The following is a 19,283-nucleotide window of genomic DNA, read 5'->3' as shown; positions in this document are numbered from 1 at the left end:
AGCTAGAGATCCCTGAGCCTGGCCTCCCCTGACTTGGAAAGCTAATAGGATGGGGCCAGGTTAGTGCTTGGGTGGAGAGAACCATAGGTCAGTATCCCTGTTGAATATGGACACAAGCATCCTTAATAAAATATGACTAAGTAAAATTTAGTAATAGGAAGAAAAGTTACATATCATCGCCAGGAGGGTTTGCTCCATGGAGGCCGGGTGTGGTAGTTTTAATAGGAATGCCCCCATGGGCTCACATAGGTGTGGCCTTGTTGAAGCAGGTTATGGCCTTGTTGGAGGAAGTGTGTCATTGAGGGGGTGGGTTTGGAGGTTTCAGAAGTCCACGCCAGGCCCAGCTTCTCTCTCTGCCTGTTGACCAGGATGAAACTCTCAGCTACTGCTCCAGCGCCATGCCCCGCCACGATGACAAGGGGCTGACCCTCTGGAACTGCAAGCAAGCTCCCAGGCACATGCTTTCTTTTATAAGGGTCTCCTTGGTCATGATGTCTCCTCACAGCAGCAGAACACAGACTGATACACCTGGATGGTAGAAAACTTTAAAATCAGTCAGAGCAACTTACCATGTTCACAGGTTGAAAAGGAGAAATCACACGATCTACCAAATGAGCGTAGTCATGAAGCAATGGCGTTGGGGGAAAATGCAATGCCCATTCAGGATTTTTAAAAGAACTCTCACTGGGAGGCAGAGGCAGGTGGATCTCTGTGAGTTTGAGGTCAGCCTGGTCTACATAGTAAGTTCCAAGCCAGCCAAGACTATGTATTCAAACCCTCTCTCAATAAGTAAAATAAAATAAAATAACTTCCCAAAAAATTAGGAGAGAGGAGCATTTTCCCAATTTAATAAAGAAATATATAGAAGAAAATGCTTCAGTAACATACTTAATGGAGAAAGGCTAGGGGCTTCCCCCATGGATGGTGACCGAGGGAAAGGACGCACTCTCCCCCTCCTACACGGTCCAGTATTTGGGTGGAATAACATATGAGAAGTACAATGGAAGGAACAGTGTGCTTGCAGGCGGCAGATCGTCAGCGCATTCTCCAAGACCACCAAAGCAAAAAACACCTTTAAACCGACGAGTTTAAGGACACAGTAGCCAGGTGTGGTGGCGCACACCTTTAACCCCAGCACTCGGGAGGCAGAGGCAGGCGGATCTCTATGAGTTCGAGGCCAGCTTGGTCTACAGAGAGAGTTCCAGGACAGCCAGGGCTACACAGAGAAACCATCTCAAAAAGAAAGAAAGAAAGAAAGAAAGAAAGAAAGAAAGAAAGAAAGAAAGAAAGAAAGAAAGAAAGAAGGAAGGAAGGAAGGAAGGAAGGAAGGAAGGAAGGAAGGAAGGAAGGAAAGAAAGAAAGAAAGAAAGAAAGAAAGAAAGAAAGAAAGAAAGAAAGAAGGAAAGCAAAAGATACAGTATGTAAGAATGCACAACAAGCAATTTTGTATCCAAGCAATGAGCACACATGAATGCCAAATTATAAATTACAATATTCTTGTAATTATGCACCAAAATTAAATACTAGTTATCAACCTGTCAATATACAGTTTGTGGGTTTTTTATGCTCAGGATGGCCTCAGATCTTTCATGTAACTGAATCCTCCAGCCTCCATCTCATGAGCTCTGAGACCACAGGGTGTAGGGGATCAAACCCAGGGGTCTGTGTAAGCCAGGCAAGCAGCCGAGTTCCAACCCTAGCCCATATACACAGATCTTCTGCTGACAACTATAAAATATTTATGAAAGGAATTCAAGAAGCTATAAATACATAAAAAGACACCCCGTACTCATGATTGGCAGGTTCATCATAGTAAAGAATTTAGTTCTGTGTTAAGCTGCCAGCAAGACTGTTTAGCTATGAATAAGATTATTCTAAACTTTATAGGGACAGGAAAAAGAACCAGAATAACTCAGACAACTTTGAAAAGAAGAAGAAAGCTTGGGAGAAATCTGTCTCGCCATTTCAAGAGTCATTACAAAGTCAAAGTGATCCAAAGTGTGTGGGCAAAGGAAGAGACTTGGAGATCAATGGGATGGGACAGCAAACCCAGCAGTGCCTGAGAACATGCTCAACAGGCATTTGTTCCTGTTTCCTTGTTTGTTTATTTGTTTGTTTGTTTGTTTGTTTGAGACAGGGTCTTACTATGTAGTCCTGGTTAGCCAGGAACCCACCATGTAGACTAAGCTGGCCCCCAACTCACAGAGATCCGCCTGCCCGTCTCCCACACTCTGAGACTAAAGGTGTGTGCTACCTTGCTCTCACCTAATTTTTGAGAGGCAGAAAAGTAATCCAAGAGAGGAAAGACTATCTTTATAATAGATTGCTCTGGCACAGCCGGGCATCCACAGGTACCAAATACACAACAACAAAACCAAGTGCCCCAGCCTCTCAACCCCAAACCACACCTCATCCAAAATTAACACAGCTGTGGACAGGACTCCAAAGTGTAAAACTTCCAGCAACAAAAGGAGAATCCTTGAGATCTAGGGTTGCAGAGTTCTTAGACATCACCCTCAAAGTACAATCTATGAAGAGAAAAGCTGATAAACTGGACAGATCAAAACGAAGCGCTAGTTTTGCGAAAGATCCTGTTAAGAGACTGAAAATATCTGTAAGCCACATGCCCAACCAAAGCCAGCGCCTACATTCCATAAAGAAAAGGTTGTTCATCGTCCCTGGTGACTGGGAAGAAAACAAGAGACGGGAGGATGATGAAATGCCACTGGATGGCTATCACATGAGTGGTAGGTCTCAAACTCAGTCAGGTACCGGCTCTGGCCTCCAGCTTCTCCCAGCATGGCGACTACCCACCTGGAGTCCCACTTCTCAACCACATCCCCTACCCTAGGCCCCGCCAGCCCCTAAACTGGGCTTCCCTTCCCCCCAGCTTCTGAGTCCTCTATAACAGCCATTTTGGCTTCCAGCTCTCTTGGTTCCCTTCTCTTTGCTCTCTTGGTCTTTTTTTTTTTTTCCTTCTCCCTCTCTCTTCTCTTCCTCTTCTCTCTCTCCTCTCAGGGCCTGGTCTATTCCGCTGGCCATGTTCAGTTCGCACCCTTCCAGATGCCTCTGGCTGTGTTCTCTCTCGGATCTGCAGGAAACCTTTTCCTCAGCCTTACCTGGGGGATATACCCACACAGGCGAGGCAAGGCTTCCCACCCATCCTTTTACCCTTGCCTGTCAGACACTGGGTTAACAAGCCGTTGTATTTTGCCAGGGCATGGGGGGGGGGTGCAGGGGGAGCAGGCATCTTGGAATCTGGGACTTGCTCTGCTAAATGCAGGAAAGTCCCTGGCAAATCAGACATAGTTCACTCTCCCAGCTCTGCGTCATCACGGCTTCCTCTCCCGTTTCCCTGTGAGACAGCAGCAGCCTGAAGGGCACAACTGTGTTTTGCTCTACAGTCTTGAGCGTTGGATGCTCAGTAAGTCCGTGGAGATAGAAGGGACGAAGGGAGACAGAAGGAAGAAAGTCTAGTGGCCGTGACCCGCCTTCAGGATTTCCTAACTCCCGTTTCATCCTGTGTTTCAGGAGGACCCGGCAGGGGCGGCTTGCACTGGCTGCCTGAAGATAATGCGCACATCCTGTGATGGCTTCTGAATGGACTGTGCCCTCGCTTTGATTTGTAGGGTCTCTCCCAGCACACCGTGAGCTGGCGCTGGGCATGACTGTCCTATACATCATACATAATCAAAGGCGTCGGAACCCAGATGTGAATAGGATGGGTTCTGAGTGCAGTCGGCCTGGGTTCAAATTCCGACTCTCTGGGTTCCTGGCTGTGTGACCTTGGACAAGCTGTTTTGATTTTTCTACCTCAGTTTTTTCACCTAACATGGATTTAGGAATAATATGGGGTCTAACCCCCGTCAGAGGAACTGAAAGGCGCCCGCAGTGGCCTGAATCTGCAGCAGGACTGCACATTCTGGAGGAAAAGCGGACAGCAGCTTCCGGCATCTCTGAAGCTCAGGAGGGGTATTCTGGGGACACAGAAGGTGCAGGACACCACTGTCTGTCCCTTACAAATGTCCCCTCTCACCAGTCCCCACCCATTGCCACAGAAACCAGACAGGCCAGGCCCCTGAGGTCCTCTGGGCCCCTGCCTACAACTACGATTCTGCATGCCTTGTTATTGGGGGGGCCAGGGGCCCTTGTGGGGATCCTGTTCAATGCTGAGTCCTTGAGGAAGCACACTAATAATGATTTAAACACCTATTGTGATGAGTCCAAGTGTCCCTTGGTCCCTGTTGTCTATCGGTGCCCAGACCTGCCTCATGTCCTCATCTCCAGATCTCACAGCTACCTTCTTCCTGTGGTTGGGGTCATAAACCAGGAAGCAGAATGTCCCTATACAAAATGGCTCCACTTCAAGCTCCTCCCCTGTACACTAACCTGAGAGACGGCAGGGGAAACAGAGCATGCTGGATTCAAATCCAGTGCCGAACTCATCCTCATCACCACCCTTTGCTTTTTTTTTTTTTTTTTTTTTTTTTTTTTTTGGTTTTTTTTTTTTTTTTTTTTTTTTTTTTTTCGAGACAGGGTTTCTCTGTGTAGCTTTGCGCCTTTTCCTGGAACTCACTTGGTAGCCCAGGCTGGCCTTGAACTCACAGAGATCCGCCTGGCTCTGCCTCCCAAGTGCTGGGATTAAAGGCGTGCGCCACCACCGCCCAGCACACCCTTTGCTTTTTTAAATGGTTTATTTTTATTTTATATGCATGAATTATTGTTTTGCCTGCATGTATGTCTTTGTACGGGTGTCAGATCACTTGGAGCCGTTGTGAGCTGTCCTGTGGGTGCTGGGAATTGGACCCAAAACTTCTGGAAGAGCAGTCAGTGCTCGTAACTGCTGAGCCATCTCCCCAGCCCCGTCACCATCCTTTCTAGAGAGCTAACAAAACAGCCGCTTTGTCTGCAGACGCAGTGAGGTACACAGATTCATCTCCTCTGCTTCAGCTACTCAACAGCCTGGAACACACACAAACATGAGGGTATGCACCACACACACCCGGCACTCACACACACACATACAACACACACACACACACACATACAACACACACACACACACACACAGAACTCACACATACATACAACACACACAGAGAACTCACACACACACAGAACTCACACACACAACACACACACACAGAACTCACCCACACAACACACACACACACAGATATGAAATCAGAAAAAATAAAAGACACCAGGCTGGTTCCCAAATGCTTGCAGTTTGGGTTTCTGGAGGAGTGGACCCTAGAGAGTCACTCAGCTCCTGCAAGGGACGTGGACTCAGGGGACCAGGGGAGGTGGGTACAGGGGAAGGGCAAAGTCACCCGCTCCGGAGGAAAACGATCTGTGTCCGAGTCTAGACTTGACCTGTGATAGGCTGGGTGACCCCTGGCAGTGCCTTGTCCTTGGTGGGCCTCAGTGTTTCTCCTGGGTAAGGAGCACACGTGAGCAGAGCTGAGAGATGACAAAGGGTGAGGTCTGCGGAGGCCGAGACTGTCTCTGCCTGGTGCTGGAGACTAGACCGTCACAGCTTTTCCTGCCAGGCCAGGATGGACCAAGGGAACGTGGAGAGCCAATGCCCAGAATCCACCGGGCCACCGAAGCCACCACAGGAGACGCAGGGATTCGGCTGGAAGGTTAGCCAGCCAACAAGAGCTACAATGGTGTTTTTCTCAGTGGCCCGAAATGGCTTGTCCGCCATGGTGGCCTGGGCACTCTGCATCTTCATTACCTAGGTAGGTGGGGCAATCACCCCACTTGGACCTCCCAGGAGATCTATTTTTGAGTGGCAAACAAGGCCTAGACAAATCCAGAGACAACCTACCGAGCCCCAGGCAGGACACCCCCGCTCCCACAGAAAGCCAATGTCTCATCCAGGGCAGAGGCCTCCTGGAAGGGGGGGTATGGGAACAGGCAAAGGCTGTCTGTGTGCTGGGGTGGGGGTGGCGCAGCAGGTCTGGGGGACAGCGTGTTAGAGAGGCTACCACACAGACCTGTGCCCCACAGTCCCCACAGACCGGGGAAGCACACAACACCCTGGCTGTTAGTCAAGGGTTGGCAGGGAGGAAGTGGGAAGGAACAGAGCAGGAAACAGAACTCCCCGGAGCTGCCTGGGGTCCGCAGTTTACAGCTTCACCCACAGACTCCAGCCCCCGGCTGCCAGGGCACTCGGCACTGAGGGCCCTTTCTGAGGGCAGCTCGTGTTTGCCAAAAATAACTGCCAGGTCAGAAATGCTTTCCACTCAGAGGCGGGGAGATGGAAAGTTCCAGAAGCCCCCCTATGTAATGGGGCCTTTCACGGCTTACCCCACAGACCCTAGAAAACAGTAAACAACCGGCCAGCTGTTCGGAAAGTACTACAGGGTCCCCTCCAAGAGAGCTAAAGCTGGACTCCAAAGTGACATGCATCTACGTGTCTGTGTGGCTCAGAGAGAGCCATCTCTGAGTCGTCACACTTTGGGGGTTCCCCACTGAAACTCCGTCAGGGGAAATGACTCAGAAGTAAAGGCGTGTGTGTAAGTGTGAAGACGAGTCCCCAGAACCCACTTAAAGGCTAGGCACACAAGACAGTGCATACCCGTCATCCCGGAACGCCCATGGCAACGTGAGGCTGAGGCAGGGGAGTATCAGGAAGCTCAAGGGACGGCCAGCTAGCCTGGTGGTCACCGTGGCAGGTCACAGGAAACGCCGTAGTCAAACAAGGTGGAAGGAGAGGACCAACAGCCATGCTTGTCCTATGACCTTCACATCATGTGCTATGGCACACGTGCACCATGCTTGTGTGGCCCAAATTCACACACATACAACCACACACACTATATATACATCTACATACATATGTGTGTAGATAGATAGATAGATATAGATATAGATATATACAGATATGTAATGCTAAAAGGGGGAAATAACAAAGTGGAATATGTGGGACCTTTACATTTTTATGAATTAATTTATGTGTGTGCAGGGGGAGGAGGTCAGAGGACACCTTGAGGGAGTTGGTTCCTTCATGCGGCAGGCTTGGTGGCACATGTATTTACCAGCTGAGCCATCCCACTGGTCTTTGGTGGGACCTTTCAGAGGTGGCTGGGGCGGAGCTGGGACTTCAGTCCTCACAAGCAAGTCACAAGCAAGTGAGTGGCTCACCCAAGTGTCTGTCTTACAAAGCACGCAGGTCGTCAGGCAGGCGCTGACCTGTTGCTCCCTGGGCAGACGCCAGGGGGCAGGCCACCTCTTGGCCTCAGGAGTCACCTGTACCACATAAGCTCGCAGTGAGCGTTTCCAGGCTACCATGCATAAGGCTTCTCTCCGCGGCCTCTGGGCAGGCTTACATGAAGGTCTTCCCTCTCCTGTGCACCTGTTTCTGAATCGCCCTCTTCCGGCACCCCAAACGCAGCCCCACAGTAACAGCGCTCACCTACAAGTGGGATCCGAATCCATTTGACTCAGCAGGCCGAGATCCTACTACATAGACATTTAGAGATCAGGCCATTGGAATGCCTTCCAGGTTTGCGCCGTTGCCTTCTGAGCATTTTTACAAGTTAAGGCTTTGGCAAATGCTGGGCTTTTTGTTCATGGCACCCAGCGGTTGAGACGACCCAGCTGTCACTACCTCAGCAACACTAACGATGCTCGTGGGTGACGCTCATTTTGCTGGGTAGTGACTGAGTCCCACCTTCTCACTGACCCTGAGGGCTAAGGGAGTGGGCACCCGGCCGCACATATCGGGTTGTTACGCAATTTGATCAGAATAAGGAATGGGAAGGGATGTCGGAAGGAAAACATCCAGGCAACATAAATCAGCAAGAGATGCCGGGAAATCAGAAGAGGGGCAGTTGCCATGGAAACAGGAGAAAGGAGCAACACAGTCTATGGTATGTCACAGTGTGCTTTTTCAGTCCAAAGAAAGTGTGGAATTCCGCCTACACGAGCTTGGCATCGCTGTGAGCGCTGGGTGGCCGGAGGCACGGGCAAGTTCAGGCGTCTGTGAACGACCCTGATGGGAGAGACGGCGAGACCCAGATGTTGGTACAATGCTTTGGTCTTTCAGCTTCCAGCTCATCACTGAACAAAAGGTGATCCCTCTGCTAGTCTGCCAGGTACGAGCTCACATTTCACAGATGAGGGACCTGAGGCAGAATCAAGTCAGACAGAGGCGGCAGAGCTGGGATTCGAACCTGGATTGCTTGAGTCAGGACTGCAGGGGGAATTCAAGGTACCCAAAGCAGGCTTCGATAAAATGGGGACTAAAACCAACTTGGGGAGGAAAGGGTTTATTTCAGCTTACACTTCCGGGTAACAGCCCCCCACTGAGGGAAGTCAGGGCAGGGACCCCCAAGAAATGCTGCTTACTGACTTGCTGAGTCTGTCTGGTTCAGCTGCTTCAAGGGCCATCTGCCCAGGCGCACCACCCACAGTGGGCGGGGCCGTCCCACATCAATCATTTGCCAAGGCAGTGAGTGCCCCATTGACACACCCCGGGGCCAGTCTAAGCGCAGCTCAATTGTTCTCTGGTTTGTGTCCAGCAGACAATCAAAACCGAGCAGCGGCTACCCAGGGCAGGGACTGGGGTGAGGCAGAAGTGTGGCTCTCCCCACAGGCAGTGAGTACCTCCGTGTTCCAGGGCCTCAGGGGCGGCGGCTCCTGCCCTCCTTTCCTCCACCTTGCGCCTCAACCGTGAGCTGTGTTCCCACGTGTCTGCCTGGGACATTCTCTCCTTGCCGTGAGTTTGCTCACCAGGAACCTCCACCCTTCATCACCAAAAGTGTCCCCAGGCATCATCTTGGGGTGCTGTTCTCTCAGGGCCCCTCCTGGATGAAGCTCTGACCTTTATTCGGCCCGCTTCCTTTCTGGAACTCCTGGCTCTTGTCTGCTGGGCACCTCTGCCTGGCAGCCGTGTATCTGGGGCCAGAGAGCGGATGGCAAGCCCCACTGGTGGAGTTGGGCCCAGTTACACACCCGAGACCGCCAGGGCTCCGGCCAAGGGTGGTTTAGGAGCAGGATCTGCTGTGTGTGGTATGGGAGCGAGAGGACAGGAACAGAGGGAAGGGGATGGCAGCGGTAGAGCCCGTTAGGAAGTCAGGGCACCTCAGAGTGCAGGCAGCACCAGATGAGGCTGTGGCATGGGATGTCCAAAGCTGATGTGCAGTCCAGGAGGCCTGCCTGTCAGAAGCCGCGTAGCAAGGGGACCGAGGCTGGGTTTTGGTGCCACGGGCCTGGCCTTTGTAACTTGGTGTACCACAAACCAACTAAAATCCTAAAAAGGTGACTCACACCTCCCATCAGGGTGCTGAGGATCAAGCCAGCCAGGGTGTGTCGACTGGTGTCTGGCACGTGCCTCAGGGCACTCGGGGCAAGGCACTGATGGCAGCCTGCAGCTGTTCCCGGTGAAAAGCAAATACGTTTTGGGAAGACACTTGCTGAGAACTAACCCAAACAGGGGCATGTGGAAGAGGACAGAGGCACAGAGGACCTGTGCCGTGTCCAGAGAGACTGCATTCACAGGGGCTGGGGAGCAGACAGGAAGACTCCATGGGCACAGTGCCGGGACACCAGAATGTGATTTAACGATGTGGAAGGCTTTGCTTCCCGAAGACCAGGGTGGACAGCCAGCCGGAACTGGAAAAGGTAACTAAGGGGCCACTGCCCTGTAAGGGAACCCTCAGCTGGATCTGCCCAGGCAGCGTGGCACCATGGAGGCTACCACACAAAGCCTACCCAGCCCTCCGCAGCGACAAAGAACCCCGAACCGCCACTCAATAAGAAGGCACACGCAAATTAACACCTTTTACTGTTTCACATTTTTTTCCCCAGAAAATTTGTAACAAAAATACATGGAATTGGAATTTGAGTTACAGTACATTGTGCGATTACAGAATATAAACAATGAAGACTATTCCTTCTCATGGGGGCAGAACATTCTATTCCACTAAGAGAATCATAACATGATTAGGCACAGTTAATCTACACTGTCGTTCTAATCGCAGAGACTGGCAGACTTGGGAGAAAAATTAAAAAATAAATAAATAAAACTAAAAGGTCGATTTCCGGGGTCCCCCTGACCTTTCTCCTCTTCCTACTGTCTTCATGTAAGCTGACGGTGAGGGAGCCCTGTGGGGCAGCGGAGGTGCTGCTGGCTAGACACTAGGCAAACACGTTCCCTGAGGTGGCCCAGAGTGTTCTGTGGCACCACTCAGTACTGCAGGGACAGACGGGTAGAGGAGAGGGTAAAACGAGGAGCCACAGGACCAGGGCAGGCGGCCTGATGGCTGCCACAGTGGGAAGATGGTGTGAACACAGCCCTCAGCCTGCGCGTTCACAGTCTCGTAACCCAGGAGCTAAAATCACGTGTAAAAACACCAGCAGCAAGCTGCCAGAGTGCCTCTGGGTTCATTCAACAGAAAAAGGAAAAACCATTTGGTTTTTCAGTGAAAATCCTTCACATCCACCTGTGTTCAATAATAATAATAACTTATGTTACGAACAGCTTCCTTACAAAAGTAATTACCTCAGAAGATTTATGTGCTATGTCTGGAAAGAGCTACTGGCCTCTGAATGTATTCTCAGGGGACAGCAGCTTAGAACTAAACCCACCTCACAAAAACAAGAAGTTTAGAGCAAATTAAGCATTTTCCATTGTGAAGAATCGCAGCTCACTCAGACCAACGGACAATAAACTGTATCAAGAAAGACATTTGCTGTTGGTCAGCCTCTGGGCTGGCAACAGTCTACAGTCCTGCAGTGGCCACGCAATGGATTCAGGCGGGCAAGCCAAGCCGCACCTCCCTTCCGAAGCAGCTTCAGCGATGTGCACAGCGGGACACTTGCAAACAGTGGACCATGGTTTTTCTGGTTCTGGACATAAGACTCATGAAAAGAGACAGTGAGTGCTACACAGGTCAGTAAACGATCAGTGTATTTAGTCACAGGGTGACCACTCTACCTCGGGACAAACGTGTGTGGCTTTCCTAAGCCAATTCATCCCCCTTCTACACGACTATGTAGTCCAGCCACGACACGCTTTTAGACGAAAACTGATTGCTAACATTCCCTATCTCTAGTATCATTAACCCCATGGAGAAAAAAGAAAATAGAATTGACATCAGACAGCTGGAAAACAAGATTATTCAACCTAAAGGGGAGGTCGAGCTGAACAGATCCACCCGACAGCTGTTCCGTCACCGCCTACCACTCTGGGCTTGCGGCTGGTGACTTCATGGACGCATCTCCCTGATGCACTGCCGAATGTCTGTCTGAGTCCGTTAAGGTGACCCCAGTGTGACGCTGCAGCCTTCCACCTGCCACCTCCTACCCACGAGATCCCAGGGACCTGGTGGCCTCAGGCCAGCATCTTGGATAGGTGCCGAGAGCCCAAGAGCCTTCCTGAGCTTCCCCTGGATGTGGGCCAGGAAGCAAGGCAGATCTGTAGTCTTGGCAACAGCATCCACACCGGGGCTTAACCTCAGCAGCCAGACTGGAGGATGTCTCCACCAGAACGCTTCGTCACCGACAACGTGGTGAATATCTGCAGGGAAGAGAAGAATTGTCAAACCTGTGAGCAAATGAGTCCCCGGACAGCAGCACATGCAGGGAAATGACCAGGCGTCAGGGAGAACGACCAGGACAAAAGGAGTGTGACAAGGACGTGTCTGGTTCTCCAGAGGATGACAGGAGGGACTGCATTAAAATGAGCGCTTTCGTGCGTGTGCAAACATTCAGTGGTTGGGAAGTACTCACTACTCTTGCTTTGCACACCGGAGAGCTAAGTCCAGCTCATACAGATCAAAGCCCTGGAGAGGACGCGGGCTGCCTAAGGATGAGCTGGAGGGGCCTCAACAAGCTCCTTCTGCAGCAACCTCATTCGGCACCACCCACCCTTCCCTCTTCTTGTTTTCCACAACAGTGCTCCACGTCCCTGTCTGTCCTGTAGCTTGTGGTCACAGCCCAGAGTTGCAGCGAGACCCTGCAGACCCCAGTCCCCTTACAGGCGGCCCACCTTGATGCACGAACATACAACAGCCAGGAAGCTCTGCTGAGTTCCACCTGAGCTTCCCGGTGTCGGGTACCCTGTTCTGTGGGCGGCTCCTGGTGGGCACACGGATACGTGCCATCTCCTCAACTAGACCCTCCTCCTCCAATGACACTTTACTAGAAACTCTGCGTACCCACTGCTCAATTCCTCCCAGCTCCTCTCAGGCAAAAGTTGGTCTTTTGTGAAGTTCTCAGGGTTCACCAGGCCGTCCCTAATGACTCCAGTCACAAAGGTTATACACCTAACAACATGGCAGACTGTTGCTAACTTCTCAGTATTCCCAATGTCAGCACAGCCTAGGGACTTTTAAACCCCAGCCAATAGGCTCGACCTGCCCCGCCGAGCAGAGCCTCCTTAACTGAAGGCCACAGGGTATTTGGAAGTGTACCTGAGGACAAACACGCACTGCATGATACCAAATAATACCTTCCCTGGTTCTCAAAAACTTGGTTCTTAGAACACTAACTTAAGTATTTATCCATTATTTGAGACAGGACCTCACAGTCGTCCAGACTGAGTTCCAGCTCATTCCGAGTACCACTATTCGCCTACGAACCACCATTACTAATCCATGAAGAAAAGGGCACGACATCAAGGCCATCTTGACACACGAACCAAAGCACCTGGGATCAACCAAGCAGCCTTCGGAGAAAGGGTTTCTAATCCCGAGGAGGCCTTTGCTCTGGCTTAACCTTTGCGGCTAAGCCTTTTCCTATCAACCAGAAGCAATGTAAAAATTCAGACTTGAGGGGCTGGAGAGATGGCTCAGAGGTTAAGAGCACCAACTGCTCTTCCAGAGGTCCTGAGTTCAATTCCCAGCACCCACATGGTGGCTCACAACCATCTGTAATGAGATCTGGCGCCCTCTTCTGTATACATAATAAATAAATAAATAAATCTTAAAAAAAAAATTCAGACTTGAGTACTTCCAGGCCAATTCCTAAAATATGAAAATTCACATTCAAAAGCAGGCAATTATAATAGGGGATTCATCTTTGTTAGCAGGGATGTACAGTCCCCGAAGTAGTCACATCCCTTTTGTAATTCCAGAAAAAAGTACGTTCACACTGAATTTCGAGAGGCTCATTAGCACCCTTACATTCCATGCTGACACACTGTGAGCCAGCCCAACTGCTTCTGAAAAGGAACGCAATTCCTTTGTTTAAAAAACGTGCGTTACGGATGGGGACAATGTGTGATAATGAAAATAGCTGTTAGGATAACAGTACTGTGCACAATTTAAGACTCCATCAGACGAGCTCTTCCCAGTCTTTACCATGGGAGACAAGGAATGAGCAGAGAATATATTTAAACAAACTCTTGGCTCCTGACACCTGCAAGTTTACATTTCGTTTCTTGGGGTGTAGAAGGATTCCGAAAGAGGTTTGGGAAAGAACTAACCCATCGAGGAGTGGGAGCATTTAACAAAAAGAGCTGTTACTTCTTTTCCTGTACTGGCGGAATGCTACAGAAGAGGAAGCCAGCCGCCACTGACGACAGACCCACGGCAAGACGGGAGGGTCCATTTTCCAGAGATGTCAACTCTTGTACCACTGCTTTAGAACTTTTGCCAAGATTCCTGTCTGTGAAAAACGACCGTGGAGGGCAGCGCAGACACCAGAGGAAGTGCTCGGACACTCCCACAGGGACACGGGGGTCTCGCCCAGACACTCCCACCGGGACACGGGGGTCTCGCCCGGGTTCAGCTGGGCCCCCCAGTTCCACCCTCTCTTTAGAACAGGAGTGTGGTGAACATTAAAAACAAACAAAGATCTTGATGCATTTTAAGATGGCCTTGGTTGTTTTGTTTTCTGGAAACAAGGTCTCACTGTGTGTGGCTTAAGCTGGGCTCGGCATCCCCGTTTCCTTCTCTCACCCTGACGAAGCCTGTGCTGCCGCAGCCAGCCTCATTTAAGACATTAGACACTTTAAAGGGAACTTTCTGGAAGCTTTCTGTGTTAGCTTTCCCCCCACAAGTGAAGTCGCTTAGCTGGAATCACTCGGGCATGGCTGACCCTCCAGGCCCTGGGCTTCTCCAAGACCTCCAGTCAGAACAAGAACGGTTTCCTACAGAAATTCCAGAAGGAAATTGTATCGCCTAAAGATGAAGTGTCAACTGGAGAATCTTTCGTATCTGCAGTAACTACTCCTGAGGTAAACAGTGAACAATGCTGTCTTCTCCTGGGTTCCCTCACGTGGCAGCAGGCAGAGTTCACTTAGTGTTAACTGCAAGGTTACCAACGGCTCGGGTGCCATGGCCATTTCAGAACACTTCACGCTAACTCAGGACTGGTTTCTATTACCATGATTTCTATGTCCATGGGCTGACATTTGTAAAATTCAACTAAACGCATTAGGAAAATGAAATTTTAAAAGGCATGTCAACTAGGGTGTGTAAACGGTCAAACGGCTCAAGTTTCTGACCCTTCTCTTCATTTCTAGCCCTTTCTGTCGCAGGCCAGCAGCAACCATCCCGGGGACCACACCGGGCAGCACTCCAGACAGCAAGTGTCTGGACCCTGCCTCCCAGCTCCCCGAGTCAGCCCAGCCTTCAGCAGAGAAGCACCCCCGGGAGCCACACTCCACTTCTAGATCAAGCCCCTTCCCCGGAAAAGATTTCTGCAGGCAGGAAAGCCTTGGATTTGCCAAAATTCTAATTTCTCATCAAGCAGAGTTCACAGGCAAGGTTGACAAGACAACAAAAACCTCCGGTCAAGCTGCTCTTCTGGGTGGGAAGGACCCGGGGGAAGAGCCGCCTGGTCAGCCGGTGCAGTGTCAAATGTTCCGTCCACGCTTTGCCACGGCCTGGCTGTGGGGACCACACTGGACACGTTCCTACTTTAGCACACTTGGCTGCAAGCCAAGCTGAGGAGCAGAGATGTGCCAGACTTCCCTGAGAAGCTGTTGCTGACTGAGATCACAGCTCAGACAACCGTGGGCCAAGTCCTGTGACCTGTCCTCAGTGTCACTGCCTGTCACCAGGAGATGCTGCCCTCAACTTCCTGAGGAAAGGGAGAGAAAAGCTAACCCAGGAGAGCATGGTACCCAGCACAGAGTAGGCCCTCGTGCAGGCAGTGGGGGGTCACGGTCAGTGTCTCCACGCTTCCACGGTCACCTCCCCTCCCCTCTCCCTTAACACCCATGTTCTCCTCAGTTCACCTCCCACAGTGTAACAGAAGCGGGCTGGCGAAGGTGGAGATGGAGGAGACACGGCCAGAATGGTGGGGGATAGATTTCTGTTGTTTTCTTTTTTAAAAAATATTTTCATGATTTATTTATTTTTATCACCTAAAAATTGTTTATGTGTATGTGTGAGCAAATGCCAAGTGTGTGCAGGTGTCCTAAGGTCCCCAGAGTGGAGTCACTGGTGGTTGTGAAGCCCCTGACGTGGGTGCTGGGGATGAACTCAGGCTCTCTGCAAAAGGGTCTAAACTCTTAACTGCCAGGTCATCTCGGCAGCCTGATTTCTGTGTTCCCACATAAGCCTGTTCATGGTACTGTTAACTTGCTCTTAAAAACCAAAATTCACCAACATCTTCCCCATGCAGGCAGTCTGCCATTGCCCTGAATAAAAGATACGGCCAAAGAGTATTAACCAAAACCGGGTGGTAGTGGTGCACGCCTCCAATCCTACTCAGGAGGCGGATATCTGAGTTTGAGGCCAGCCTGGTCTACAGAGTGAGTTCCAGGACAGCCAGGACTACACAGAGAAACCCTGTCCCGAAAAACCAAATAAACAAATAAACAAATAGTTTTAATCTGGATTCTGAAGTCTTTATGATTTGCAGAATAGGTTTTTGTTTTTTTTAAATAACAAACAGCAGCTTCAATGACTCATGCTCCACCTCTCTGCTGTGCCTGTTCAGAGAAACAGGTTAGCAGTTTAGTTTTCAGTCATCTGGAGGAGGAACCCATTTCTAATGACAGAGAGGCAGAGCAAACAGAAGCTCAGTGTTTTTGTTTGTTTTAAAGATGGGTCTTTAGCCTATTGTTGTAGAATATTATTTTAAGATGTGTTACATTTGTTTATGCTGTGGAACATTTGTTTAATGATGCAGAGATGTGTTGTATTCTTTCATGTTGCATCTGTGAAGCCGTGTTGCTATGCCTGTCTGAAACACCTGATGGTCTAATAAAGAGCTGAACGGCCAATAGCAGGGCAGGAGAAAGGATAGGCGGGGCTGGCAGGCAGAGAGGATATATAGAAGGAGAAACCTGGGAAGAGAGATCTAGAAGCAAGACAGATCAAGGAGCAAGAAAGGAAAAGAGGACACCAGGGGCCAGGGGCCAGCTACCAGCCAGCCACCCAGCCACCTACAGAGTAAGAGTGAATGTAAGATACAGAGAAGTAAGAAAAGGAAAAAGCCCAGAGGCAAAAGACAGATGGGATAATTTAAGAAAAGATGACAAGAAACAAGCTAAGCTAAGGCCAGGCATTTATACGAGAGAATAAGCCTCTGTGTGTATTTATTGGGGAGCTGGGTGGCGGCCCCCTAAAAGAACAAAGCACCAAAAGTAAAAAAACAAAACAAAACCCAAACCAGCCTATTCTGTGCACAAATTCACTTTGTAGCTGAGAATGACTTTGAACTTTTGAGTCTCCTGCTTCCAGTTAAGTACTAGGATCACAGGGGTATGCTGCCACGTCCAGTTAAGTGCTGGGATTGAACCAAGGGCCTTATGTATACTGAGGCAAGCGCTCTACCAAGTCACACCCAAGCCATCTGTGTGTATTGTGTGTGTGTGTGTGTGTGTGTGTGCATGCACACTCAACTTCAGGTGTCTTCTGTTGCTTTCCACCTTATATTTTTAGATGGTCTCTCACTGAACCTGCTTCCAGGATCCACCTGTCTCCATTCCCTGAGCCTTTGACAACCACACCCCACCTCCGTCCTGGTCACGGAGGCATGCCACCACACCAGAGTGCACTTTACCCACTGAGCCATTTCCTCAGCCTCTCCCTTCTGTCTTCTCAAAGCTGACATTTCATATGTTCAACAAAGCGTTCAGTTGTACGAGCACAACTGTTAACAGTGACCAGCCGTCATGAGCTGCAGAATACGATCCAGGAAGAGCGCGCACACACACACACACACACACACACACACACACCTCCTGGGAACACACACCAGCACACACACACACACCCCTCCTGCGAGCACACACCAGCACACACACACACACACACACACACCTCCTGCGAGCACACACCAGCACACACATACATACATACACACACACACACACACACACACACACCCCTCCTGCGAGCACACACCAGCACAACACACGGCTATAAAGCTGCCGTTATCAGCCCCCACCCACACCACTGAGTTCTTCCACTCCACGCTCGGCTTATGATCCCTACACAGCAACAGTACGCTAGCCTGGAGAGCCAGACAGTGAGCCAACACTGACACCCAGAGGCCCACACCAGGCAGTTCCAGTTTCACTGACATCTGCTCAGTGTCGTCAAAGCACCACATCCCAGCATCACCCCCGGATACCCACAAGCTCAGAAGCAGACACCATCTTTAGCTTTGAGACTTTCCCAGACAACTAACACAGAAGGTAAATCATCACCATGGATATACTTCAGGACATACAGGAATAAAAGTTGTGAAAAGTTTTTTTTGTTTTTTCTTCTTTTGAGACAGGGTCTCACTATATAGCCCTGGCTAGCCTGGAGCTTGCTATGTAGACCAAGCTAGCCTTCAACCCACACAGATCTGACTGCCTTGGAGTCCCAAATACTGTAATTAAAGGTGTGTGCCACCATGATCGTGGATAAATTAAAGATTTAAGGCCAGTTTCTCTAAACATTCTCAACAATTTTCTATCCATCTGCGAGGTAGAAGTCTCTAGTCTACACGGCAGTGGGAAATATGAAGAAGGAGAGCCCCAGTCTAGAAGGCAAGCCTCTGTGGAGGCTTTATCAATCCCTGCCACAGGTCTGGTACAGAGCAGCTGAAATGCTGGAAGAACGCCAGCGAGCCCGAGGCCTGCCGCTCTGAGTGGCAGATGCGGGCATTTTTTAACGGAGCCGGGAAGTGCGCGTGCCTCACCTCCGCGCAGACAGGGTGGATGCCAATAGTGCTGTCCAGCTGCTGCTTGGTCATCCCACACTTGAGCGCAGCCGCGAAGCCCTGCGTCACTTCTCCAGCGTTCGGGCCCAGCACATGAAAGCCCACGACCCGCTCCTAAGATGCAAAATAAAGTGAGACAGGTAAGTCGGTTTCTCCCTTCCCTCCTCACCGCCTGGGGTACCTCCCCACAGAGTTGTAAGAGGCCCCTCACAGAAATGGCTGCCCTGCACCGTTAAAGCCCAACTGTGTGCCGTGGAGGGGGATGACTTCGACCGAACAGTAGAAGGACCAGGCTCAGTTTCCTGAGGAGGACTCTTAATTAAATCACAAAGCATTGTGTAATGTGTAGATATGTGTAGATCCACAGCAAACAAACAAAAACTGTGACAGTCTCAAGAGACTCCCACCCACTTCAGAAGACGTGTGAAGGAATAAACCAAAAGCACGCCAGCGGGAAGTGACGGTCACTGGCATGGCTGCTACACAGGCTGGAATCTAAGAGCTCTGCCGTTAGCTAGGGAAATGACTGGACTGTTTCCTCACGCACAGAAAGGGCAGGAGGAGCAGGTAAGGCTTATCAGTGTTCACGGATGTGCTGACCAATCGGCACACATGAACACAGATCCTGGGGTGCACGAGCATCCGGGAAGTGGAGCTGCTGCGGACTGCATGAACCGTGCCGAGCTCCGACAGCCCAACGCTGGGGCTCACTGGCCCGTGCAGTGAGCACTCTGTGTGTGAGTTTTCAACGTTTCATATGTAAAACCAAGGACATTCAGTCACCGTGAAGTCAGGGGACATTAAGACACATTATGTCTTAACAACTTATGACCAAAGAGATAAAGAAAATGACATGTAATTGTTCCTTAAGCCAACGGCATAGTTCATTAGAGGTAAGTTACTCTGCTGTATTCATTTACTAAACACTGCCTCGATGACGTTTGAGTCCAACGCAATGTCCCTAAAACTCTGGACTCAGAAACAAAAAATCTGTAACTCTCTCACTTAAAACAGTAGTTTAAAACAAAATATGCGTCTTCATTACAGGCATATCCTAAGATTATTTTTTTAATAATCTAAACAAGCTCCTTGAGTATTCAGCATAAGGTTTTAGCTTTCTTCATATTTTTCCTGAAGGGATTTTTTAAGGTCATGTGCTG

At 50.1% G+C, this 19,283-nt stretch overlaps 1 protein-coding gene across 4 annotated transcripts in view; it reads right to left on the bottom strand.

The window, feature by feature from the left end:
- Window positions 1-9,779: 9,779 nt before the first annotated feature.
- Window positions 9,780-19,283, bottom strand: part of Txnrd1 (thioredoxin reductase 1) — an 87,361-nt gene continuing 77,857 nt past the window's right edge. For all 4 annotated transcript variants that reach the window (XM_037196870.1, XM_028880276.2, XM_028880275.2 and 1 more), the window contains 2 exons: window positions 18,103-18,237; window positions 9,780-11,530 (listed from right to left, as the gene is read on the bottom strand). In XM_037196870.1, coding sequence (XP_037052765.1) covers window positions 11,468-11,530; window positions 18,103-18,237 — 198 coding nt within the window. In that variant the 3' untranslated portion in view covers window positions 9,780-11,467. The remainder of the gene's footprint in view (window positions 11,531-18,102; window positions 18,238-19,283) is intronic.

The sequence above is a fragment of the Peromyscus leucopus genome, chromosome 18, assembly GCF_004664715.2.
Source record: "Peromyscus leucopus breed LL Stock chromosome 18, UCI_PerLeu_2.1, whole genome shotgun sequence".
Lineage (NCBI taxonomy): Eukaryota > Metazoa > Chordata > Mammalia > Rodentia > Cricetidae > Peromyscus > Peromyscus leucopus.
The sequence above is the reverse complement of the archived record's forward strand: the minus strand, read 5'-3'. Positions and strand labels throughout refer to the sequence as shown.